Source organism: Porites lutea, chromosome 6 (genome assembly GCF_958299795.1).
Source record: "Porites lutea chromosome 6, jaPorLute2.1, whole genome shotgun sequence".
NCBI classification, from domain to species: domain Eukaryota; kingdom Metazoa; phylum Cnidaria; class Anthozoa; order Scleractinia; family Poritidae; genus Porites; species Porites lutea.
In genome coordinates, this window is record NC_133206.1 from 5,744,428 (window position 1) to 5,772,262 (window position 27,835).

At 38.4% G+C, this 27,835-nt stretch overlaps 1 protein-coding gene across 1 annotated transcript in view; it reads left to right on the forward strand.

Annotated features, from left to right (window-relative positions):
- The window catches only part of LOC140941804 (polyunsaturated fatty acid 5-lipoxygenase-like), a 46,970-nt gene extending 25,947 nt beyond the window's left edge, over positions 1-21,023 (forward strand). Inside the window, exons 2-12 of the mRNA XM_073390817.1 lie at positions 8,414-8,765; positions 9,430-9,568; positions 10,997-11,005; positions 11,838-11,938; positions 12,592-12,790; positions 13,565-13,671; positions 13,899-14,153; positions 16,958-17,064; positions 17,878-17,980; positions 19,465-19,683; positions 20,790-21,023. Coding sequence (XP_073246918.1) covers positions 8,414-8,765; positions 9,430-9,568; positions 10,997-11,005; positions 11,838-11,938; positions 12,592-12,790; positions 13,565-13,671; positions 13,899-14,153; positions 16,958-17,064; positions 17,878-17,980; positions 19,465-19,683; positions 20,790-21,023 — 1,825 coding nt within the window. The remainder of the gene's footprint in view (positions 1-8,413; positions 8,766-9,429; positions 9,569-10,996; positions 11,006-11,837; positions 11,939-12,591; positions 12,791-13,564; positions 13,672-13,898; positions 14,154-16,957; positions 17,065-17,877; positions 17,981-19,464; positions 19,684-20,789) is intronic.
- Positions 21,024-27,835: the final 6,812 nt, after the last annotated feature.

A 27,835-nucleotide genomic window follows, 5' to 3' on the forward strand; every position in this document is an offset into this window, starting at 1 on the left:
GAACTATTTTCACGACCCTGCTTTAGCATAAAGAGTTCTGTTCTTTTGTTGAGAAGTGGATTGCAAGTTAAAGTGATGGAAATTTCGCTAAGACCGAAATTTTATTTAACATCACATGTATTTAATACATTTTTCAAAAGGTTCAATTAATGAAAAGCATTGCTGTGTATTTAAAGCGGACCTTCTGGGCATTTAAAATCAATCAATAAGAACAGAAGCGCAATATTTTCGCGTACCCACGGTAGCATTCAGCGTTATGTTTTTCTGTTGACAAGTTGATATAATTATTCACAGAGGCTTAAGTAAAGTTTGCGCAATTTTCTCTACTTTCGAAAAATGTATTCAGCAAATCTGCTCAAATTTTTCAAAAGCTTGACACAGTGAGCAACACCACTGCCAACTTTTGGTAAGATCTCCGCCAAGTGGGATATATCAGTCCAATAACTACGAGCTGAAGGCCGATAAAAGACTAAGACCACAGATGGCCCAGACGTAGTGTGTCTCAATAACATGGACAAAATGGGATGAGTCGTGGAATCTCCCATGAACTAAAGTTGTCCAGAAGTCAAAATATAACAAAACAAAGCTAACATACCTTTAACTGAAATGTCTCCTTGTCTTCCCTGGCCAGTTGAACTGGCATTTTGTCGAGTTTTGCAATCGTAGGTACTATAAACTAAAAGAAAAATTCTTCTTTAGTGGATAGTACCTACGATTGCAAAACTCGACAAAATGCCACTTTAACCGGCCAGGATAGACAAGGACGAAAAACATCAACAACAACAACAAAAACAAATGAAAAGGCTTTACAAGGAGAAAACATTTGTTCTCGTGTATTTCATTCAGTCTCAGTCAGAACATTCACGGAACGACACAAACAAACACAGTCAACAAACAGAAAAGCCCGCCTTGAGCCTGCGAGACGGGATTTAAAGAAGCTTGCGCAGAGCGTTTTTCCGCCCTGAAGACCAACATTGACGTCTCGTATAGTCTCCAGTCCAGTTTCGTGAAGTCTTTGGAAATGCTCGGATTTTGATCTTTTATCTTTCTATAAAGGCTTGGGAAGAAAAATCTTTACCCACATCTCATTTAGGATGGTTCTTTTTAGTCTGGTGAAAGTAAAGCGAAAAAAAAAAAAATTTCAATTTTTTGGTTCATTTGACCTTTAAAGCTGAAATCTTGTTTAAGGTTGATTAAACTCTTGGTGGCCTAATGCAATACTCTCTAAGGCGTCAACTCACTCGTATTGCTTTAAACAAAGAATAGAGCGCTTAGGAGAGCACTGATTATTAAACCGACGCAACAACAGTTTTACACAAGAACCTATTTGCATGTGAATACATGTGATATTGAGCGACGCCTACATCAGCAGTTATTCCGAATTCATCTGACCGAGAACTGCAAATAAAATGTCACTGAATAGTGGCATAGAAAAAGCGGATTAGTGAAAACCTCTATGGAATATCTTAAATGTCCTGGAACTATTTTATTCCTGGTGTTGTTGACACGCTTTCCGCTCATATTTAAAGGATATAAGAAGTAACTGGATGCATTTCCGAAGCAGTGGCCATTCAAAGCCATTACTGATATGATGATTTAGCTTGTCTCTGGATGAACATCTCATGATTATTTCGAATAATCATGCACTCACACTTAGCTAAATTTTTGTGCCCCTTAACTTACTAATAATTTTGATTTAAAATAGGACGCCTCAGCTTACGTAACTGAGGTGCTTGCTATATATTTCCCTTCTATTGCGAGTTTATGCATTTGTTTCTAGCATAAAGAGGTTGCAATGTCAAATCTCCATGCATTTAAGCATCAAGATTAAGTTCTCATTTACTATTTTTTTAATATTAAAGTCATAATTTTGTTTTGATATATCCTAAATACTTAACAAACCGCCTATTGTCCCAAAAATATTTAGAAATAGTGAAAGTCACTCATGAGATCAGTTTTGCTTAATTTGTTTCAGAAAAATGAATATGAAGGATTCAACAACAAAAAAACAGGAATGTAAAGGACAAACATTGCATGATTAATATCAGTTGATTTTTTAAAGGTACTCCTGACCAATACATGCAAGTTTGCAATTAACACAACATTAATTAACTTGAGCGGCGTTTGAAAACAACCCATTAATTGATTGGCTGTGAACTTCATCCAAGGGTGGAGAGCAAGGGATTTAAACAACAAGTGGTTGGTTTCAACTTCGCTTAGTTCATTCTTTTATTAATTATAATATTTTATGTTCATTTTTTGCCTGTTATATATCTGGAAATTTTAAACGCTAGAATTAGATGGTGAACAGGCTCTCTGCTCACAGCATTCAGAATCATCGCGGGCCAGCATGCAGATTATTTCGATTTCAAGAAAAATTCAAATTTTTCGCCACAAGTTAGTGGTACCTTAATACGCTTAAGATATTTATGAGTGCTTTCTAAGCACACACTGAAGTGAGATTAACTAGGTAAAATTTGAACAGCCACATACAAAAAAACAGAGATTACGGCTTAGAATTATTTTGGAGGAATTAGCAACGTGAAGAAGCGTGTTCGACGGGATTTTACATTCAATCTTCATGATCTGCGAAGAATGCTTAGACGTAAACACAGCTACGGGAATGGAAATTAAAACACCTAAGCAAAGACAGCTGAACAATCTACAATCTCCTGTATTAAGGCCTGAGAAGAGCAAGCTGTCATTTTTACAGCAAAGTCAAATATTTATTATAATTATAATGTGTACACTTGACAACAATATTTGTATAGTCGATGTTACTCCGTGCTAAGCTTTTCATGGTAGTTAAATGTTTTTTAAAGACGTTGCCTTAACTACAAATGGAAAAAAGAATTTAGTTTGCTCCATGCAGGAAAAAAATGGCCATTTTGCAAGACTAACTGGGATCAAAATTGGTCCATACTCTTCGTTACTTCTTATTGGTAAAAGAAAAAATAGGCGCGGCTAATGTCTCTCATCTTGTAACTGATCGAATTATGTTAAATATTGCTTTAGTTCTTCTTTGTATAGCGCATTACTTATTAAAACCAACTTAATTTTGATTTGTTTTTAAGCACTTGTCTACTTATCCATAGCGGTTGCCTACAATCATCCTGGAGGTAACAATCACCTGTTTTCCTTCAAAGGCAATGAAACAATTTTGTTTTTAATTCCCGTAACGGTTATTGAAGATTTATTATTGTTCTTGAGGTCAAATAAAAATTAACACTATACGTATACATTACTCAACCAAAACGTTAACACAGTTTATATTGTATATCGTTTGTACGGTAATTATTAAATTTGTTGTCGATGGCAGATTGAGGCGGTCACTTATTTTTTTTATATATATGTATCAAAGTAATATTTTCTGAATATCATGTTGTGAAACGCTGGAGCGGTCACACCCACGCAAAACGGTTTATTGTAAATGCCGGTTTTATAATACTTAAGGTGACTCGACCCAGTTTTTTTGGGGGGGTACTATCCTACTTTGAAGCTCTCTGGTATCCCCACCTTTACTTTTATCGTAAGTCTAACACATAGAATGGATAACATATAGAACAATCTACAATATAACATAAAACTTTTGGCGATGGGAATAAATGTCACGTGGTTATATTGCCACGCCCCTTTGAGGTCTGAGTCGAAAATCTGCTGTTGCCGGCATTTTTTTGTGAAAAGCTCTCGGCAACACATAGTGCGCATTATTGCCTTGCGTTGAACAGAGTTTCACCAAAATCGCAAAGACCCAATTCGAGAAATTCAGCGGTTTCCAAATTTAGGTCATAATTCATGCGAAAATGATAAGCAAACTTTACACAGATTATATCTAATAAACCAAGAGATTCATCCCTTTATTTTGGGCATCGTTATAACAGATGGGTCCTTGCAGGTCAGCAAAACGCTTTAGGGCCTTGTAAATGCGCGCGATTTCGAGCAAAGCAAACATATAGAAATTATAGTTTTCGCTATTTGTTGACGTTTGTCAGCGTTTAAGAGTCCTTCTCGCGAAAAAAGCATTTTCTTAAAAATTCGTAGTTTTTTTCCTTCAAATTTTTTCAGGGCCACAATTGATTTACTAACTACCCGGACTCTGAATTTCATGGTCATTGAAAAACTGTGACATTATCTTCTATAAGCCCAAACTTGAGTAAACATTGAAGATTTTTAGCGTTTTGGCTGAGTTTGTGCTTTGGGAGTTGTCTATTGTTTCTAGTCTGTCATGATACAGCATTCTTGTTCAGCACGCGTGCAATGACCACGCTTGGCTGACTTCCGAATGCTTACCTCCTTCGCGCGGCAATTTCAGAAACGTTTTCGTGAAGTCTTTGGAAATGTTTGGATTTTGATCTTTTATCTTTCTATAAAGGCTTGGGAAAAAATATTTACCTAAATCTCTTTAGGATGGTTCTTTTTAGTGTTTGGTGAAGGTAATTATAAAGCGAAAAAGAAAAGATTTCAATTTTTTGGTTCATTTGACCTTTTGGAGCTGCAATCTTGTTTCAGGTTGATTAAACTCCTGGTGACCTAATGCAATACTCTCTAAGGCGTCAACTGACTCGTGTTGCTTTCAACAAAGAGTAGAGGGCTTAGGACAGCGCTGACTTTAAACCACACAGCAACAGTTTTAAGAACCTATTTGCATGTGAAAACATCTGATATTGAGCGACGCTTACATCAGCAGTCATCCCGAATTCATCTGACCGAAATAACTGCAAATAAAATCTGACGAATTAGTGGCATAGAAAAAGTGGATTAGAGAAACCCTCTATGGAATATCTTATAAATGAAAATGTCTCGGAACTATTTTACTCCTGACGTTGTGGACACGCTTTTCCGTTCATATTTAAAGGATGTAAGACGTAACTGGATGCATTTCTGCAGCTGTGGACATTCGGAGCCATTACTGATATCAATGTACTTTTACAGAGCCGTAAAAGTTATTTACCGTGATAAACATTGCCAACTAAGTCTCCTTTTTTTCTTACCTCAATTGCGTCTATGATTTTGTTATTGTTGGTTTTTAATTTTTATTTTTTTGTTTTCGCGTTCCCAGGGGCGCATTGCGATGCCATCATAGCTAGAGCGCGAAGATTGCCTCCGTGTTTTCTGCACGTACTGAAAATCTGACGTGATCAGACCCAAGTGACCCTTAGCTAAAACCGCACCACAGTCATAGAAGGAATACAATATTTAAAAGCAAAGCCCCGTACTCCCAAAATCAAGGATGAAGCTCGCGTCAAGGCCGATTCGCGATTCATGAATTAAGTGATGCGCAGTTTTAAAATGCCATTCATCCTGCCCTTATAGAAATTACACAATGAAAAAAGTAATCTCTTTTTTTAATTTACTTTTTGGTCAATTTGCTGTCAGCATTTAGACTTTGAGTAACGTTTCCAAGGATTGCGTCATAAGGGGCTCAGTTGTGTCAGGGCACTGTTAACGGCCCTATGTTCAGTATTCCAGCCAATTACACGTCCTTTTTCCCGCGATGGACCTTACGTTAAAAAAAAAATCGCAAAGTAAATAAGAAAATTATATGCTTTGCGCGATGGGCAACCTTTGCCAAGTATAAAAATATAAAAATTCGCATATGACATGAGTGCAAAAATATTTCACTTCGGTTTAAGGTGCAGAGCGGTTAATAAATAGTACAAAACCCCCTGACAAAGTGTACAGGATACAAAGCTTAGAACCGTTGACAGACTGAAAAAAGTTCAAAGCAATGCTTTTCACTGATTGAACTTTTTTGTAGATAACAGCTCCGTCGTAGCAAAAATTCGGTCACTTTAATTTGCAATCAATTTCTCAACAGAAAAACATAACGCTGAATGCTAAAGCAGGGACGCGAAGCTATTTTATTTCTGTTCTTATTTAAATTTTGTCGTTTGTTTTTAAATTCCCAAAAGGTTGGGTTTAAATCCCAATAAAAACCGATACGTGGAAGAAAATATGCATTGAAGTGGAAAGCAGACTAATGAGCTAAATGCAGTGATGCAAACAAGTCGACGCTTATTTCTCAGTTGGCTTCAGAGACATTCTAGTCAGTCGTTCCAACGTCTTGGAGCAAGCTCGTCTTTTCAGGCGACTTTTATTTCAAAACAGCCAACACGAACTGAGAAACTGTCTTAAAGCCTGAACTATGACTTTGAAGCTACAGATTTTTCTGTTGTTCTTGATAAAAACCTTGAGGTATGTATGGCTAGCTTTTTTTTTAACTATACCTCGTTCGTTAGCTTTTCGTAAAATCACTAGGCAGCTATCTAGTATTAAAGTGGCTTTTTTCGGTAGTGTCGACGGTTTCCGTTCGGTTCTCCCACGAGTCATTTCGCCAACGTCTCACGAGCGCTGCGCTTTATCCATGGTTTAATTTTATCCATGGTATAATTTTATTTTCCTTTATTTCGACGTTATTAACATTTATTCCCATACCCAGAAACAAAGGGAAATGCAATTTAAACCAAGGATAAAATTAAACCAAAACTGTTATATACTTCGTTTTCTCAGCCATACTACCAAAAAGTGCGATGCGCTGCTGATCAGGTGAAACAGTTACGGAACTGACCTAAAACGTACGCGAAGCGGCTTTAGACGTTGGCGAACAGGGCGTTGGCGAAACGACCATAAGCCGTGTCGATTGGTTTCCGCCGACTGGTTCATATCAGAAGTTGTTGTTGTTGTTGTTGTTGTTGATAAAACCGTGGAAAGATAGATAGATAGATATATCTCAATAGATTGAGATATTCGCCAAACTAGCTGTCAGGCTAGAGTCAATTGTTTGCAGACACCCTAGTGGTAGTGTGTCCTCGGCAACGTTGATCGACCTTTGTGGAATTCCACCAGTTGCCTTAATTTTACTTGATTATTCATTCATTAAGTGAAGAGTTTTTTAAAGCCGTCCGTCCCATAGAAATTGCAAGAAAAAGGAACGTCTTTTGAATTCCTTGATCTCTTTCTTTTCCGTCAATTTGCCTTGTAGTTTAATAAGCATTAAAAACTGTGTAATGTTTTCGAGGATTGTGTTGAAATTTAAGGGGCCAACTGTCAGTTTCACGGTAGTGTAGTCTTTTGTTAAGTATAGCCAGGGTGCCCTTTTCTCGCTATGCAAGATAGTTAAAGAGTGTGAATAACAAAAATCATCGCTTCCTGACAAACAAATATGAGCGTTAAGTTTGAAGTTAAAAATCATAGAGATCAAAACAGAACTTTGGAATACCGTTTAGTTGTTTTTTAAAACATGAATCAATGTAAAGTCATCTCAATTCGGTTTAAGGAATATGGAGACTAAATTGAGTGCATAGCCCCATAGATTTATTATGCAAAGATGTTTCGATACTGTTGCATGCATGAATAATAAATATATGGGACTAGCAAGGCTGCTCACTATTTCATATTTGAAATATTTCAATGCATGTGCTGTTGACTCGATACATTTCTCGATCGTTTTGAAAATTGCATTCACTTCTTCTTGTTTTCAAAATTACATTGTGTGATGTAATTGGTGGATGGGTATTCGTTAACAGCCGGGGTAGTCTTAATACAAAATATATTTATTATAAGTAACTGGTCAATAACACCGGTAATCTCATAACGTTTTACATTTCCATTTTTTCTCCAAGAAAACTCATAGACATCCAGCTGATCCACGCTAGCTGAACCGAGTATCTTAGATTATGACTTTAATATCAGCAAATATAAACTCTAATTAAGATCGATAATTTTATAATGCGTTTCTAAATAATATTTTGTTTTAATGCTGTTAAAGCCAAGAGTAAGTCAGATTGACTGACTTCGTCACAAGCCCAAAGTGCAAGGGTGACAGGGCTGTAGCAATCAGCGAGAGCCTCCGGCCTTCAATCCGATTTTATCATTTGTGGCTCTACCTAAAAGTGGCGGGAAATCTGATTACCACGTGTATACGCCTCGTCACGTTACTTCAATTTACTTTTTCTACTGAACGCTGATCACGTTGGTGGCGCCATAAAAAAGCGCGATTCCAAAAAAAAAATGAAATGAAAACGGAGTTAAAAAAACAAACAAACAAACAAAAAAAATCCCAAAGGGTGATGGAAATAAAAATGTCACTAATCATATTAGCAAGTTTACGCTTTTTGAAGCGTCTGCATTTTCATTGAATTTTAGAAGACTTTCCTGTGGTTTATTTGTTGAGTATCACGTCCAGGTTCAAAAAGAGAGTGGTAAATTCATCATTGTGTAATGATAATAATTGTTACACAATAATATTCACAATGTTTTGATAATAAATGCATCTTCTTCACGTTGCTGTTCCGTTGCCGCAGAGTTGTTTGGCTTCGATCTCTAATAACGTTTTACTTGGGTACTGACTTATGAACCGTTTAGCTAACTTTTCTTCTTCTTCTTCTTCTTCTTTTGTTTATTTTTTCATAAGGTATACATCCGCTATTCGTTGTGATGTCACTCTTCCTCAAAAGTCTTCTCCAGATTGCAAGATCGTAAGAAAAGCTGCCCTTGCTGAAAACAAGAAGACGTGGACTTTAAAACATGATCCAGATGTGTATGGCTTCGCCCGTTTGAACATGACCCCAGCGCAGCTAGCTGCTATTGTTTTTAAGGACCCCTTTACTAGACACTACACTACAGCATACACTCAGACCCTGAAGACAAATGAGAAAGTTTTGACAAAGTACATCAATCAGACCTTTGGGCAGCCAATCAATGACTTCTCAGAATATCTTGCGATGTCTGAGTATTTCCAGACGGTACTGGAGCCTCTTGTGGGGGTAATTACTGTGTTATTGTTTTCTTCGACTTTGCGTTGCGAAATCCATTGTGTTCTTCCAGTTGGGAGGGGGGGGGGGGGGGGTACTCTCCCAAAATTTGGGTAGAGTTTGGCAGCTGAGGGTTAGAAACCCTGACCCGGTTTAGGAGAAAAAAATCCCAAAATCTACCCTGTTTAGGACAACACCCTCAAATTGTATTGCCTTGTTTAGGACAAACGACAAAATGAACACTATGTTATTTTAGTCATTTATTGGCAATCGCAATTACGAAATTCACGTTATAGTCATTCCTTTTGAAGACTTACGGTAGAGCACAAACAAATTTGAACAAAATAATCAACTCATGCAATCCTGCCGGCAATACTCTGTACCTGTTAATAATTAGGACTGACTTGCAGCAAATTATGTTTCAGTGACAAGGAATGTGGAATCCAGTCCCTGGAATCCAGATTTGAAAGCGTGAAATTCAGGATGCAAGACCGGGGCCTACCTACCCCTCCCCTAAGCCAACATTATACTTTCTTCTCACGTAGGGCAAATGTTGGCTTAGGGGGGGGGGGGTAGGTGGGGTAACTTAATATTTCATATAGTGGAAATACAAGCTGATCACAGGTGAAGAAAAAAAAAGGTCAATCAACCTCTAATTACCTTTATGTCGTTACAGGAATACGCCACGCTAGCTTCAAGGCACGAAGCTTTTATTAACGACAAGACAAAATGGATAAGCGACAAATACTTCACCCAGCAACGCCTGGCAGGAACTAACCCAATGTCACTCCAACGCGTGACAGTTCACGAACGAGGTAAGGCTGCCGGAAAATACTTAGTATCGGGGGGGGGGGGGGGGGGAGGGGGGTGAAGGGGATGGTAATGAAAAAAGTTTTATACGGGGAGGTACTGTCGCGAGGTTCAACCCCTTAACCTTGTATATACCATTTTTGGCAGAAAAGGTACTCCTTTCGTATATCTTCTATTGACAAAGGTAAAGGTTTTCAAAAACCTAGTTTATAGCTTCGCATGAAAGTGCCTAGTAATTTGCACCTTTTGATTTTTCTTTCCCTTTCTAAACTTGGGTGCATTCCCAAAGAAATCAACTCCTGGAAAATTCTCTTGCATTTAACATTTTAAGCGAACTGGAAAAAACGCGACAAAGTCATTCTCTCTTGGTTTGAAGTAACGCGAATTCATTTTAAAAGTGACGTTTTTGTTGCCGTCACCGTCGTCGATGCTAAAGCTCCACTTATTGACTTGCTGCTACCGAAGAGTATCGTACATTAAAACGACTTTTTTTGCAAAAGACCTTTAGCTTGATGGGAGAGTTCTCATTTCAAGAGTGTTTGCGGGATAATCTTCTTAATCATCAAGCCCCTTCCTTAAAATGATTATTCTTTTTAGTGGCTTAGCGTTTATTAGACCAATCTAACTACTAGGTAAAAGAGTGCTGCCCTTGTATCAATTATACTCGCGCCAAATTAGTTTTGCAAAAATCTCGCGTTCAGCTAGCACGCGCAATTATAAATACCTCATGGTCTTCAATTACAGCGTTTGTGATGTAGTTTGTTAGCAAAGTCGTTTAGAAGTTTTACTTGATCTGGTTTATTCGACCATTATCTTCTAGAATTATTGTGAAATTATTGTTCAATAAAACCAAGGTTGTAGAAGATAATCAAAGAAATTTTAAAAAACACGATGTTAAAAGAATTTAGGAGACATAAACAGTAATCACTGGCGGTGTGAAGTAATCTTGACTACTACACTTTTGCTACTATATGCCGTGAAAGAAAAATCACCACAGACGCATTACAACAAACCTCAACGAACTTCATGCAACAAAACGCAAGCGGAGGTCGGTATATTAATGAAATGGGCGCGTGGTAAAAATCCGGCGCCTTGTGGTTAAATATCCAGAGGCATGGTGGTTAGAAGTCAAACATTTTTGTCCATGTTCAGATAGGTCTGCTGCTCGCTTGCTACAGGCTCGCCCGCGCGGCAGCAATTATTTAAGTTAATTGCTTTTATTTTAACAATATAGACAGAGGCTTCGCTTTTAGCCCTGGCTAAATCTATAAATCTTACCTTAAGCCTGAAAAAGGCACCCTTTTCGGACGGAGCCTCCTTATATAGGCAATCATAGGGAATACCCCCTGGGATTATTTTTATTTTTTTGACTATAATGCCTGCCTGTATTCTATTCTAGGTGGGCGCTGCAAGGTGAGAACAACTGATGGCAGATGCTGCAGGTTCCCATACACATACGGATGGAGAACATACTGGAAGTGTATCAAGGATAGTCGTTCACGTTACTGGACATGGTGTAGAACCGACAGTGGATGGGGAAAGTGTAAAGGTGAACTCCAGTCGTCAAATATTATTGTAACTTACGTAATTCGTCAGGTGTTATTTTTATCATCATTCGATGTAAGTTTTTGATTTGTTGTTTTTTTCTTTTTATGAATTCTGTAAAGCGCTTTTGAGCATATGGAAATAGCTCTATATAAATAAAGTTTATAATTCTTCTTCGTCTTCTTCTTCGTCTTCTTCTTCTTCTTCTTCTTCTTCTTCTTATTATTATTATTATTATTATTATTATTATTATTATTATTATTATTATTATTATTATTATTATTATTATTATTATAGTACTATTGTAGTTTAACGGTCAACACTCAGCCGCCGATGCGATGACACTCTCTTACTCATTTTGTGGTCGAAGTAATGTGTCTAATGTTTTTTTCAAATGCTTCAGGCTTAGGACAATTGCAGATTTTGCCCTTCTACATGAGCAATGCGCCGTAACTGCCGTATGGGATATTAAAAAAAATATCTTGTTTTGTCTCTTAATTACACTTGAGCACTTAAATTTATAGACTAGAGGACTCATATCAAACGTTTGCAAGGGCAAAAGTCCCGAACATGTCTACACTTAAGAAGTCACTGTGTTAAAACTCTACTGAACAAAGCTGAACTGAACTGAACAAGTCATCGTAGGTGGGAATATAATTACTATATGTCATTCCTTATTTCTTTTTATATCATTCCCAGTTCCTGAAAAGCCTGAAAAGCCTGCGCTAGTAGGTTTGGATTGGAACAAACTGAAGGAAACGCTAAACCCTAAGTTTGACTGGGATGCCGCTGTACAAGCTGTTCTTTCGAAAGGTTACTCTTTGAAAAAGGTATGAGGACTCTTCAACAGTCTGTCAATATATAGTTAGTCCACCAAGGACTTGGTGGTAGGCTCGATTACCAGCCGCTGTTCGGGAAATGAGCCCACGCTCATCCCCAAAAGAGAGTCTTCTTGGGGAGGACCAAGAAAGCGGCAAAAATCGAGCCTAACTTGAAGGTGCAGGACGTTAAATAGCATTCCTATTAGTTTGATCTTACTGACCAATAAAAAAACTTCACAATATTATATTTCATCACAATTTGTGCACTGAAGGCAAAGGATTAAGTACCATTATAATAGAGTTCCCGAAAACTGAAAAAAAAAAAAACTATGAAATACGTCTGGCTGAGAGCATCGATGTTTGGTTACATTTAATGATTGTGAGGCAAAACAATCAACTCGTGCAACTTGCACATGTAAGGAGCGGGGGAGTATGGTGAATGCCAATTGGCGTTTGACTGCGAATGGGATAAAAATGGGGGATTTATTGGAAAGAAGAATTAAGGCTAAAGCCAGTTTGACTTCTGGTGGTAACGGTGTGCAAAGGAGCTTTTTATTTACTTCATATCTTGCTTACAAAAGGATTAACCACTCTTGAAAAGGGAAAACTCTATGATATTTTTATTATTATTTATTTATTTATTTATTTATTTTGTTTTTCAGGCCGTAGATCAGGGAAGAATTTATGCTCTTCGTTACGAACTTTGCGACGGGTTGGCGAGATCACCAGATCTTACAGATAAAGATCCTCAACGCGAAATGTGGAACTTTTTCTCTCCTATAGCTCTGTTTGCATCTAAGCCCATAAGCCGGGGAAAAAGCGAACTTCTTCCAGTGGCTATTCAAATGGATTTTAAACCTGGTATGTATGAATCAACCTATTTTCTATTGACAAAAATCTACACCAAAAAAATTGAAACTTGTCTTTACAATCCTTTTACCTAAATACTTCATGTATTAGACCGCGAGTGGTTGTCCTTCGTTTCTCAGAGTCACGTGCATCGAGCGAAAAAAAGGCAAATTAATGGTAAAAGGAGGAGAGATTAGGGTAGAGAGAGGAAAAAGAGTTCTTATTTTTTGTTCGCAGGGGCATCCGCCCTCGTTCCTCAAAACGGTTATCAACAAGGAGGCTCTGCCCCAAGGACCAACCCCATTTTTGGTAGAAAAGTATTCCTTTCGTATACTACCTTCTATTGAAAAATGGTACCCTTCCTCTTGATAACCTGTTTAGAACTTTGCGTCCCTTTCAACCTTTTGTAAATACGCTCTCCTTTAGATATGAATAACCTCAAACCAGAACGTTTTCTCGATTTTCTTTATACTTATAAAATGCATCTATTAGTCCTTTTGGGCCTTATACGGACCAAAGTGACATAATTCCCTACCCTTTCATATGCTTCTACTAGTGAAATTCCTACCCTTTGATATACCTAAAGCCTGAAAAAGGTATCCCTTTCTGGCGTAGCCTAACCGTATAGCCCATTATAGGGAGTAACTTTCCCCCCCCCCCCCCTCCCCTTCGCGGGTTAGCAATCTGACCCAGCTACATTGCCTCTCATGATATCAGTGATATCAGTGACATTGCACATGTCCAGAGATGTCAATTAGTAAAATGGTGTTTGTAAACTTTGCTTAGATTCAGCAGTTTACACTCCAAATGACGGAGACAATTGGATGATGGCCAAGTTCAACGTTCAAGTAACTGACATAGGATATGCGCAGATTGTGGAGCACCTCGCAAGGGTATGATCATTTTTTTAACAAATTACAGTCATACTCGTCTCAACAAAACATTAATTGTATTTGCCAAGTGGTAGTAAGTCAGTAAGTTAGCCACCAATTTCATTGTTGCCTTATACGCACGCTTGCAGATCGAAGGAAACAAGCATTTCCGAGTACAAAGCTTTATAATGTCCAATTTAGAGTGTTTAATTAAAGGGCGTGTTTTAAGATTTTGCGTCTTTTTTTAGGTCCACTTTATGGTCGAGCCATTCTGCGTAATTCTTAAAAGGACTCTGTCAAAACAGCATCCACTGAACCAAATCCTCAGGTTTCACTGCAGAGAGCTGACTGTTCCAAATACGTTTGGAGTTCCCAATCTTGTAAACGAAAACGGACTCACAGACAAACTGTTTGCATATGGAAACAAGGGGTCATTCAGAATGCTTAAAGACACATACCCTTTATCCACTTGGGAAATAACCGACTACCGAGGCAATATTAAGGTACGTCAGGAGATCTGCCTGTGAAAAAAGCTTTTGCTACAATTTTCTATATATTTGGCACAAAAGTCTCTTTGACTCGAAACTCAATTTCTAATCAGCTCTATCCCTTACATATCATAACGTAACCCTTAACCGTTTATTCTATAAAAAGATCAACACAAATATTCAGCTGACACACTGTCTACACTTAACCTGGAGGAAATGCAGCTGTGGAAAGCAGGTTCTCTACTAGATTTCAGAACCCAACAACAGGAAAAAGCTGCTTTAAAAACACACCTATAAATAGTAGACGATTCAGTGTAAGGACCCGTCATTGTAATTTAATTGAAATCTTATTGAGAGTGCTCATAATATTTCATTAATTCTAATGCGGCTTTCCCATTACCCTGCGAAAACAACCGTTTCTCCTCGTTCCTTGAGGCTTGGGACGTTTCGTCAGGCGAGGCGTCTGCACCTCAGCGACAGAAATTCCATGCTGATAACGTAAATTCTGCCTGGAATCTGGCTAGGAGCTCTGATTGATGTACGTTGTGACAGAGCTGAACAACGTCTGCGCATGTGCAGAGACGGGAGAGGTCTGGGATCTAAACTAGTATCGCTTTCAAAGGGATTTTCAAAACATCCTCATATTTTGGCGATTATTAAGGTGGATTCTGAATATTTAAGGTTCTCATTTAAACTAAAGGTAGATTATTTCATACTTTCTTCAATTCTCGTTTCTACCCTTGTAATTTTTCTTCTACTTTTTCTATGAACAAAAGAAGACGCAAGAACGAAGCGTCCCTGTTCTAATGGTATCGTTTGCAAAAGGATTTTCAAAACATCCTCTCATTTTCCGATTTTTAAAATGGTTTCCGAATATTCAAGGCCCCCATTTAGACTAAAGGTAGATCATTTCATACTTTATTGAATTCTCGTTTCTACCTCCGTAATTTTTCTTCCGTTTTTTGCTATGAACAAAAGAAGATGCAGCGAAGAAGCCGAGAACAGTTCTTTCATTCGAATCGAATGTGTATGTATAAGCCAAAACAGAAATGAAAGACAGACTATCAACATGTTATCACTTCTAAGAAATCGTCCGGACATCTCTTATCAGTGTCAGCATTAAAGGTACATTGTGATATTTATCTTCATTTTTCCTTGAATGATCGCTTTTTAGTTATTTCTCTTGTTACGTCTCGCTAGGTTTCACTATAAGAACTGTAAGAACACAAAACAATCACTGAGGTCTCGAATTCTCTTCTTTCTTCCAAACTTGTTTCCCTTTATGACTCATTCTTAGCTCAGCTCACAAGAGCTATTATAAATTTTGAATATGACAACAGGCAAATTAATGTTGAAAAGAGTAAATGCGTAAGTAATACAGTCGATGCCTGCTGGTGAAAAATATCAATGACTTGAAAGGGGGAAGTACAAATCTGACTCTTTATAAACTTTCATTTATTTTTCTCTTTAAAGTCTTCTTCTTCATTCCTTGATTCTTCTGCTTCATTCAAACCTGTTATAAATGGAAAACTTATAGTTAATACGAAAACTCACATAGAGCTGAGCCAACTTGTGATTGTTTCGCAAAACTTCACCAGCTTTAAGGTTTAAAAGTTTATTCATGAATTAAAAGCTTATACGTGCAAAATTAATTAAATTCTTAACAAACTTAACCGAATAAATACTGATTCGGCTACAGCTCGACCAGCACCTCTAAGCCGGCTAAAGCTTTATGTAAGAAAAAGCTTTTTTGATCGCAATAAGATGTGTAACTAAGTTTATGACTTTCATGGCTTCTTCTGTCTGATGGTATCATCGCGCTCAAAGCCGGCTTTGATTTTCTCGCCACCAAGAAACGGTCAACAACTGGCATGGTATCGCTAAGTCTGATCGCTCGGTCACATTATTACAAACATTTGCTCCTCCTTAACCACAATTAAGTAATGTTTGAGTAAATCGTTTACTTACCATCGAAGAAAAGTCGCCCAAACTCCTGGTGAGCACATTGCTCTTTCTCAATTTCTAAGTCATCTTTCTACAAACTTACTGGCGATCAAAACAAATGAAAAACCTCGCCTGGACGGTCGAAAACATTTTCCTCGATCCCTGCAGGTTTACGTAACATTTCTTTCCACGAGTTGCATTTCTAACGTATTCGTAGAATTTCTCCTTTGTTGGCATTCCCAAATATCAGCTTAACAGATGATCGAAGATAGTCTCAGATACAGGAATTTCACTTCGCACGAGTGCTTCGAGCACGGGCTATTGTTGGTAAACAAATGATGTCACGGACATGCGTAGTACGTTATTCAGCCCTGCCGTACGTTGTAGTTATACTGTTTTAGCTATTGTTTACCAATGACAGACAAAAGGCCACAAAGGTCAAATGAACCTTTTACAAAACAGTCAATATTCGTGGAATATATTCTTCTCTAGAAGAAGCCGTTGAGTTTTGCTGGATTTCGTTCACAGATGAACGCAACTTACCAAAATTGACCAGAAGAAACATAAAATCGAACAAATTTGCATTTGGAACCGCATGACAACCGGATTAGCCTGTGTACAGCCGCCTCCTCCCCTCAGGAAAAAATTGGGGAGATCTCTCCCTCCCCGATTTTTTCTGACGGGAGGGGGGCGTCTGTACGCAGGCTACTACAGGATTTATTACAGTAATTTACGTCATCAATATGGAATTTCTGTCGCTGAGACGCAGGCGTTCCTCCTGTAAAAAGCTTAATTAACAACGCAAACTGCGTTGCAAAGAAATCTTTACTCATTAAGGAAACGGAGAACCTTATTTCCCTACCTTATTTCACTAGAAACGCGGACTCGATGATGAAAGACTTCTTCCCTTCTTTCCTTTTCGAGATGACGGCTATATAATTTTGGAAGTCATTGAACAGATGGTGAAGGATTACATTACAATGTAAGTCAGCACACTGATGTAATAGATGGAACAAAAGGAAAGGATAATCTTTGTCTCAGCTTAGGAGCACCCAATCGAGCCGTTTACCATTCTTCTTCCAGTACAAAAGCAAATATTTAATATGCGTCTTTGTTTCATTCTCTTTATTTCAATCACTGAAGATAGAAGGCTACTGTCTAGCAGTTGTACTTGGCTTGTCGTCAGGGCTAGACGTAATTCATTCAACGCAGTATTTTAATGGAGCAATGTCACTGTTTTTTAATCCCGTGTTGAAGTCATTAGTTAGTGCCTCTACCCATCAATAACATGACCTGCAGGGTTATGAGAAGTTATCAAACAAATTTTATCAGGGAGAACTAATCATTAGTAGTTTTCTTGGTGACATTTGCTGGCAATGGCGTTAAAACTGAATTGAAAACAAACGCTGGCCCATCTTTTTTTAAGTTTGATCCATGTCCATCCTTCCTATCCTTAGTAACAGAAGACAGAAGACAGTTTCAATGCCTATGAGTCTTAAATAACGGTGAAATTAGGGAATTATTTTTGAAATTCATTTAACGCAAGGATACGTTTGAGCTCTTTAAAAAGGTAGCAAATAACCTGACAAAGACCCTGTACTAGCCTCTATTGGGCCATCTTTCAAGTAACATCACTATATACGTCCAGGCGAATCATAAAAGGCCATTTAATTGTCAAGGAGCGGAACGTGACATCCAGTTAATTAAACACTCAGCCTTAAAATCGATAAGGTGAACAAAACCAACAACCGTGGTCTCACGCAAATTGATAACATGTAATTTTATATTTATTTAGGTATTATGAGAACGACAAAGACGTAAAGGAAGATACGGAACTTCAAGATTACGTCAATGAACTGTCTCTAGACGGAACAGGGCCGAATGGCGGCATTGGCAGGGTAAAGACTATATAAGATATATCAAGGACAACCAACGACTTTTTTTTCCGTAAAATTACTGTTCCAAGCAGCATTATTGCCCAGAAATCTCTTATAGGTAACCGTTCCATTGATATATTAAGCTCTAAAATTCCGAATATCCTATTTTCAAGGTTTTTTCCTAACTCGTACACCTTCGATTTTTGGAAGTTGAGTTTTTCACATATTACTACCAAGATATTGACTTTACAGTCAATAAAAAGGTCCCTGGAAATTTCATTACAGAGACAAGACGTACTCTAGAATTTCTATACTTCTAATGAAAATAGGGCTATTTCATGTCCTCGAAATTTCGTCTGGAGCCATCGGGGTAGAAACAGTTTCGGATGAGACGGAAAACCTAGCTAAAACTTTACAGACGTTGTCCAAAGTTCCCCTAACACATCCAAACACGTAAGTAGTTTTTTGACCAGCTCCAAATAACGCAAAAAGGCTTCTAAAGCGAAGAGAAAATCATTTTAGACACCTCTGACGCATTTGGAAACATTCGGTCGTTGGGTGATATATTCCAAGATAAGATGAAAAAAGATTTAAAGCGTATTTTCATACCAATGATAATTATTTGCTCAGACATCGAAGGGAAATATTTAATTCTTCATTCTGTTCGAGGGCTTTGCAAAACAGCACGCACGGAGCATTCGTGACGAAAAATCATGGACACAGAGAAAAACAGTTCATTAGTCTACCTTATTCGTACAAGAATTTTTTCAGGTGTCCCTTTGTGTATTTTACCTATCACTGTGTTTCCCAACGTTGAACAAAGGTAGTGAAACATGAGAAACACAACTTTTCAGAATCACAAACATTTATTTCTTTGCTTGTTCTTTCCCTAAAAATCTAAAATTTTCCTCCTAAACGGAGCTTGGTTGTACAGCCAGTTCTGTGAAAGCTAAAAGTGGATGTGGTAGCCTACACCATAGACTAAACTAAAGTCTGCTTAAAACCGTCTGCGAAACAGAGCCGAAATCTTTGTTCTGTGCCCTCACCTGTGTTACCTAAAGACTTGAATACGCGCCATGATTGGCCTGTTAAAAAAGGCATCGTCGAAACGCAAATAAGGTTGAAAGGAAATTCGAAACGCACTTCCGGTAATTCGTTGAATCCGTTGGGGGCCCGGGACAGGGGTATCGGCGTCGCTTCGCAGAAGTTACTAACTGGAATCAGATAACGTCTGCGACGCAGGCTAGGGATGTGGGAAATCGAGGGAAAAACAATGTGTTGAGACAAAGAATTTGGACATGGAAGAGAGAGAATTCAGTCAAAAACATTAGGAAAGATTCAGTCTCGGGCAGACACTGTTGGTGCTTCTCAGAGAATTCGGTGATTTAAGAGTATTTCTGTCACTCAACTGAGTCAAGAGACATTGCTACTACTGACAATTAGGACATTTCAGACTGCAATAATTAAGTTATCCTCTTGTGTTCTTGTGTTATCATTTAAAACAGATTCAAGGTTTTCCGAAAAGCATCAGTACCAGGAGGGAGCTTTACGAAATTCTGAGCCGCTTCCTCTCCCACGTGACGATATACCACGCTGCAGTTAATTACGTAGTAGTTGACTATGGACAATACATTCCAAACCAACCGACCAAGCTGTACAATGACTCCAGGGTAGAAGTGGGAGAATTTTCAGTTTACCGCCTACCAAACAGGGTGACAACCGCGGTAAGTGGGATTCTTATTATGAAACATTGTTATTTTCGTTATTTTAACATTGAAATGTTCCTTGACAAAAAACGCATTCTATTTGAGCATCAATGTATTTAACGCGAAAGTACCATTTGGGGACACTATTTTTTACGTTTCCAACTGGAGATGCGGCCGCCATCTTACATGATCATCCCAGCTATGGGAAGCAGTGTAATCGCTTGCAATGCAAAGGAAGTACCTCAGGTTTTAAGGTCCCGGGAATCGAACCTGCGACCTCTGCTCTGCAGTCAAGCGCTCTGTCGACTGAACTAATCCTGCTGCTGTTATAAAAAGAAACGAAGAGCAAAAAAATATAGGTGTCAAAGTTATAGTTTGCATACCTCGATACCTGTTAGTGACTTCTCGGTAGTTGTAATTACTGCGCTTTTCACAAACATGCGAACTCTAAACTTCAAAAGCCGCCTTCGCAATTGCGTTTTTCGCTGCTGTCAATCATTACTCAAAGAACTGTAAGGCACGGCATTCGTGGAAAGCAGCTTTTTTATTTAAATATTTTTATTATATTAGTATTAGGCATTTTTAAAGCTGACGAATTTTGTACCGTGGATAAATAAAGATTATCTATCTATCTATCTATCTATCTATCTATCTATCTATCTATCTATCTATCTATCTATCTATCTATCTATCTAACTATCTATCTATCTATAATTACGATCACAAGCAACGAACCTTGAAACACTGAAACACACAAAAGGGGTCGAAATCCACCAATCACAAATCACAACCCTTGACCTCTTGAACCCGTAAAAGTAAAGTTTTGTTTCCTAAGAGGTCCGTGAAGATGATTGACGGCAGCGAAAAACGCAATCGTCAGTTGGCTTTTGAACTTCAGAATTCGCATGTTTGTGAAAAGCGCAGTAATGAAACTTCGTCATCAAAATCTGTGCTGTAGAAGTTTTCCTCCGACAACTTGATGTTTTTATGTATGTTTTTCATTGATTCAAATTTCATACTCAGTCCGTTCTTTGGAGCATCGCCTTCTACATTTAGTGTATTCCAGAACAGACCATGATGACATTGTTAGTGTAAGTTTAAATTATTGTGTTTGGAAATTTCAGATCCAGTCCAGTGCTTTCAATACGCTTGGAATATTCCGCCTCGACCGCTTGTTTGACTACGGCAACTTCCTTGAGGATACGGACGCTGTCAATCTTGTTAACCATTACTATAGTAAGCTAATGCTAGTTGTCCAGCCTAAATTGCAGAGTCTAAACAGGAAAAGGAAGGATCGCGGAGATCTGACCTATCCTTATTTTATTCCCAAGTGGTTGCCGAACGGAATTCAGACATAATCCACACATTTTTGCAACTTTGACATCAATGAGTGGGGCGTAAGGGTTTTCGGTAACGGGCTTTTGCTCGATTTTTTGCGCGGTTTTGCGGAAATTTTTATTTCAAGTTGAGGTATTGCGGTTTTACAAAACCAAGCTGTTTACGGTATTCAGAAATTTTCGGGTAATTTCAATGATGTGCGGTTTTCTTTTGTTATTCTGAACGGTGTTTAATCTCTGTGCGGTTTTGCGGTATTCGTAGCCCCAGTTACACAGTTTTACAATAAAATGGCCAATGTAATACTCCTAGCGCATCTTGTGAGGAACAGCACGTAAATTATAATCCTCATTTGTTGTAGAAGGGTTCACTCTTAGGGAAATCCTCTCAGAGTGTATGAAATATTGTGTTGTTAATGTGTGTTTAACATAAAGAGATCACATGACTTGTACCGCACTTACTAGTGATGTTATATAAACTTGAAATTAAAGAGCAAAAAAATATGATTTCCTTCACTTTAACAAGCCTATCGACAAAGACTGTAATTGTCACGTGTGTTTACGACCTGGGGTCAATTTAATAAACTGACTTTTACAAGTGTTATTTACAAGTGTAGCTATTGTTTTCAGTCTCTAAAACAAAAGGGAAAATTGAAAATTACACTAATAAAAGGTTTTTTTTTTCTTTTTTAATTATTAAATTGAGCCCTGAAGGCGGTTAGATCAGTCAGATGGTAAATTTAGGTGGTGGTGGGGTTCTCGGTCCGTGGGTCATTCGTCCATTTAATTTTCAATTCAAAATTAAAAATTGAAAATCGATGTCCATTTTTGATTTTCCATTTTTTTTCTTCCTGTATAAGGGATAAACATGTTTCATAACTCTTTTTACCGTTTACCCCTGTAAACAAAAATGAGAAAATAAACACACAGCTCTTATTTGCTACAATCAATATTAACACGGTTATCGAACCATGGATATTTTAGCTATTCGCGGGAAAATCGTTTCCGCAGTCATCTGTTAACTACAATGACGTGAATTTAGAAAAAAAAATAAAAATTGAATGTCGCGATCAATTTTCAATTTTTGTTTTTGGACGAAGAATTGATCAATCGATCACGCTCTAAGTGACAAAAGTACCAAGAGGGGAGGAACCAAGTGCAGAAGTGTCCAGTAGGGGAGGGGAGGGAAGAGGGGAAGGGACTGAGGTGGGGGAGTAAGGGCCTTGTACTTGTCCAAGCTACATGCTACCCGACCAAAGACGCCATCTTGAATTGCAAATAGAACACTATGGGGACGGGGGTCGGGGTTGAGTTCTCTCTTTGTTGAACCGCCGCTGTAACATCAAAACTAAGAAATTCCCAACCTTGAGTAAAACACATCAAGAACTTAATATGATATATTTTAACTGTCTTTGAGATGGACACCTTTGGGAGACATCTCTAAGTTGCCAATTTAAAAAGTGTACATCCGATTGAAAGTTGATTAGTTAAGAGGGAGTAGCCTGTGTACAGACGTCCCAACCCATGAACCAACCAACCAACCAACCAACCAACCAACCAACCAATCAACCATCCAACCCCCTCCCCCAGAAAAAAATTCAATTTTTTTTCTTAGGGAGAGGGGGCGTCTGCACACAGGCTAAGAGGGAGTTGACAGAGAGCGTATGCTTTTGGTGTCATCAATTTGCAACGTCACAGTTATCGCATTTTGGCTGAGACTTCCAGACTTTGCCTAAAGAAAAGGTAAGGTTTTACTCCTACTATGATGGTGAAATTTAAATGTATTAGACATATATCAGTCTGCCAATGGTGATCAATGTTGATTTGGAATAGAATGAGGATTTCATCTCCACTCTTAGGGGCGCTGTCCCTTATTTGGCCTAGAAGGGTACGTGGCGCTGAACAGGGTGTGGTATCCGGGTCTTGAGTCTTAAACAGGTTATACAATTTAAGAGCAAATGTCTGTAAAAATCGAGCAAAATCGAAATTTCGCGGCCACAGTCAAAAAATCATTTTCGCTCATATCTTGTCCATAGATAGGTATAAGTAAGAAATTAAACGTGGTGTAGTTTGTTTTTCAAAAGGCCGCTTGGATTTGGAGAAAATCGACAAAATCAATTTTCGTGGTCGGCGACTTGAAAACAACCAAAATTTGAGGCAAAATGAGGCGGTCTCAAAACTTCGCTCGCACGCAAAAAGGAAGAAAGCGTGGTAAAATATTCCCCGATAAATCAATTTATAAAGGATTTTAGCCGTAGTATGGCGGTTAATTCTTATCTTAACAATAATGTGGAAGGTAAACAATTTTATTTTAGTTTTGGTTCTTTTTCAACTCAACGAAGTTTAAATTTAGGCTTCAAGTCGCGATTTAATTTTTATGCATGTGCTACACCTTGGTTTTTCCTGAAACTCAAGGCATAAGTCATTTAAACATTGTGCTAAAACATATGTAAGAATTGGCCTGGGTAATTAAATTTGTACTTCACACGAACCTTCCGAAGTTGAATAAATTTTGCTTGAAATATGAGACTTTTCAAGAACGTTGGTTGGTTGTTGCTCGACAAGCCACGATGGCTGGACTCTCCAAGAGAAACGTAACACACAATCGCTCTTGTATTAAAGACATTAAATGTACTGAGACGATAATTTTTGTTACCTCACTGTGTTTTCCCGTTCTGGTTAACTGGCATTGCGCCTAGTCCAAAGCTAATCAACAGAAGATCCAAAACCTCGAGGAAACGTGGTGCGTGAAAATAACCTCAAACAGAACATTTCTTGGTATTGCTGGCCTTTCTTTTCCGCAGTCAAACTTTTACATCCATTGCCATTTAAAAATTCTAGGTCTCACAAAAACTGCGATTTTGATAGTGAAACTTTCGGGCTGCCGATACACCTTTGGTCATAAATGTCTGGTCAAAAGTGTTGCGTGACAGTATTCACAGGCTTTCCAATCTAACCATTTGAGCGATGCCTTTTTTTAATGTTCTTGCCGGAAGTAGCATATTATGCTACTAACAATCCAAATCATGTTTTTTTTAAAAATTTTTTTCCTAAGTTTTCTTAAAGTATGCTTCTATACAATACTCAATAAGTCCGAAAATTAAATATAGTTTTTCACGTCAACTTCCCCCCCTCTTGCCTTGTATTTGCCTTTGATTGACTTCAGGCTTCAATCTCTAGCTATTACACCGCGTTATCAGGCGGCTGTCTTTTCTCTCGCCGATGTAAGTTCCATTGTTTTGGATAACAGTTTTCGTAAACATTCTGCAATTATCTTTCAGTATTTTTTTCCTGATCTGAACATGGTTGTCCGATCGTCAAACTCTTGTTTCTGTTTATATACAGAGGAACCCCGCCTTTTGACCACCCCGTTTATACGACCACCTCTTGTCTCACCTCCCATAGTCCTTCGACCCAGACATGAAAATCTCCGAGTCATTTTATTATTTTGAAGACCTCTTCAATGCCACCACCTCGCTATTACGACCAGGATTTTATGGCCCAACGCTGGGGTTCCACTGTATATTTTAATTTCAGTTTTCCACTTTATAGAACAAAAAACAAAAAGATGTGCGTCAGCTGGACTATGGCGATTAATGTGAAGAATAAAATTTAGGCCCCGCTTATATGAAAAAAATTTGTCTCGAGCAGAAGGGTCACCAGCTTACCCGAGCTTCCCTGGAAGAGGCAACTTTTCACGCATTTCTTTACAAAACATGGCGAACCGTTTAAATTACAAAAAGTTGGCTCGGCTGGAAGGCTGACCCACCTTGTCCAGTCACCCTTTTGCAATGGTAGGGTCAGCCTCCTAGCCAGGCCAACTTTTCTCCATATTAAACACTTTACGCGCTTTTCGGAAAATCCACGTGCCCAGTGGAACGGTACATTCCAGTTGCACCGACCAAACAAAAGCCACCGCGAGTTTGGTTATAGTGCTTGTAAGCAGGATACAGATCAGTGGTCCTGGGGAAAATAATTTTGTCAAATGGAAGGAGACATTTCGGTCCGACCGTCTAGATCAAATCCGATCCGTATCGGTAAAGGGCTTGCATAGCCAAAGCGAGACAATTAGAGCATGCCCGAAGGCTGGTTGGGGTCAATGTCTTTTTTTTTTCTCTCGGCTGGGAGGGTGACTCTCCTACACGAGACAGGTTTTCTCCATATAAAGGGGATCAAAATTTTCGGATACGAAATTGTGATAGAGAAGGAATCAGAGAAAATTTCAAAATTCTCGAAACAAATAATTTTGAAGCCCTTGTAATTTCGATCGAAAAGAATACTCAAGTTGCCCTTTGGATGACCGAACAATTTTTATAATTATATGGCGCCGCATGAAACTTAGTAATTTGGATAGCATGAAAGTGTTTTCAATGCAGTTAGGAGGAAACTGGCGTTGGGTGCCCCTGTCAACTATCGCCTATCGCTTCCACTACTTTCTTTACCCACAAAGTTTTCTTTTCAATTTTACTCTCGGTCATTTTGCCATGTTCTGAGTGTGCGCTTTAGTACCGGTCTTGAGACTGAAACTTAGTGGCTCGTCAGAAATCCATGATCAGAACTCTTGAAAAGAAAGTCTCCGACCATAACTTTCTCTCTGTCATCAGTGAGACGGATATTGAGGCTGCATCCGCTTCTGGGCCTGTTTCTCGAAAGTCCTGATAATTAACGGGGCCCTAAAGCTGTTCTTGTTTACATGCAAGATAGAAAATTTCAATAGTTTTGCATCTAACATGATAAAACTATCAGTTAATGATTTCGGGCCCGAAAAGTAATAGGGACTTTGGACAAACGGACCCCTGGGAAACAGTGCCTAAACAGTGTCCTTTTAACGTGAATTTGAAGACGCCAGGGCAAAACCCATTGGTAAACACGTTTGATTCCAGCTTTCTAGCTTGCTGTATCTGCGGTATATCATCTTAGTGTCAGGTTTTAAAGCTTGTTTGAGTAGCCGAACATGCTGTAAGGAGGAAATTATCCGATATACTTTGAGGTATCCTTTGGTAAAGGAATCAGAGAGGAACAGGTCAGCTTTCTAGACCCCAGGTTTCCTTCATTGCATATATTCAATACTACAAACTGGAACTCACACCTTAAGTCTTCACACTCAAGGAGAGGTTTGTAGTCTTGAAAATAGCGCTACGTCATCTGCCACTCCAAAAGGCCGCCCTGCCTGAATAGCATTTCCCCAATTACTTTGCAATATTTCCTTAGTTGAGTGTGCTAATGCAAGTTTTTCAATGCTGGTTAGCCTGTGCAAGCATTTGAAAAGGGGGGAGACAGGGCTTAGAGCAAATTGCTTACCGAACATCCTTGAGTAAGAGTTACAGCATAACCCTTTCGATGGGTTCTTCTAGCCCCTCAGCGACCATTCCATGTGAGTCTTAAGAGGTAGTACCAAGAGAGAGTACCTAAGTAAGATTCAGAGCCACCCTTCCTCAAAATATACATATGAAATAGCATGATTTTTTTTAATTATGATTCTTCACTCAAAACAAAAAAAGCTTCCGAGATCATTTATCGAGGTTGTCCAAAGTAAAACCTACTCAGTGTTCGTGTGTACTAGCAGGGCGTATGATTTTGATGTTTTCCAAATCCCTTAGTCAATTCTTTTATCACGCAGGTGTCCGATAAACTGACCACCACTTTACACTTTTAAATCAAGCACTGTTGACAGCCAGACTATGCAACCTTTCAGTTGTTGTATAATTGAACAAATAACTTTGGAAACATCAAAGAAATGTATAAACAATTTTGTTTTCTGCACATTCTTAAGTTCGAAAGATGGTGTTCGTTGTCACGCCACATCACTCCTTGTCTTCTCACACTTAGGCAATACTGTGACTCGCTATATGTAGTAACTGATTCTACTAAATGGTAAGAACATCTTTCAAATCGCCGAAAATGTCTTTAAAACATATTTTTCTCGTGATATATTTTGTTCAACCACCTTAAGAATTTAGATCATAACGCTCATTTGGTTTGAGTGACATTTTAATAAACCTGGCCCATCTCCAATGACCTTTCATTAGAGGTCAAATTACAAAATGCGTTAGCGCCAGCAGAATTTGGAGCTTGAGCGTAGAAAAATTAAAAGAAGTGCCCCGTACTATAAAGGTAAGTTAATTTCTTTTTCGTGTTAGCAAATTTATTATCGTACTACTATCGTACATCAGATTTCTTTTCAGGAAACACCAATGATCCGTTTCGGCAACAGCGAGGCGTTGAATTATGCAAATGTATCCTATTTCACTCAAAAGTTGTTCAAGTTCAGAAGGTTCGTCTGAAGCGCAGATTAAATTACCCAACCCAGTTCTCACAAATGTTTTAGCACAGTGTTTTAATAACTTATAGCTTGAGTTTCAGGAAAAACCAAGGTGTAGCACATGCATAAAAATTAAATCGCGACTTGAAGCCTAAATTTAAACTTCGTTGAGTTGAAAAAGAACCAAAACTAAAATAAAATTGTTTACCTTCCACATTATCGTGAAGATAAGAATTAACCGCCATACTACGGCTAAAATCCTTTATAAATTGATTTATCGGGGAATATTTTACCACGCTTTCTTCCTTTTTGCGTGCGAGCGAAGTTTTGAGACCGCCTCATTTTGCCTCAAATTTTGGTTGTTTTCAAGTCGCCGACCACGAAAATTGATTTTGTCGATTTTCTCCAAATCCAAGCGGCCTTTTGAAAAACAAACTACACCACGTTTAGTTACTTACTAATAAGTATGTATGAACAAGATATGAGCAAAATTTAATTTTTGACCGTGGCCGCCGGTTGTTCGATATTTACAGACATTCGCTCTTAACTATTTAGAGCCTTGAACAGGGTGTCT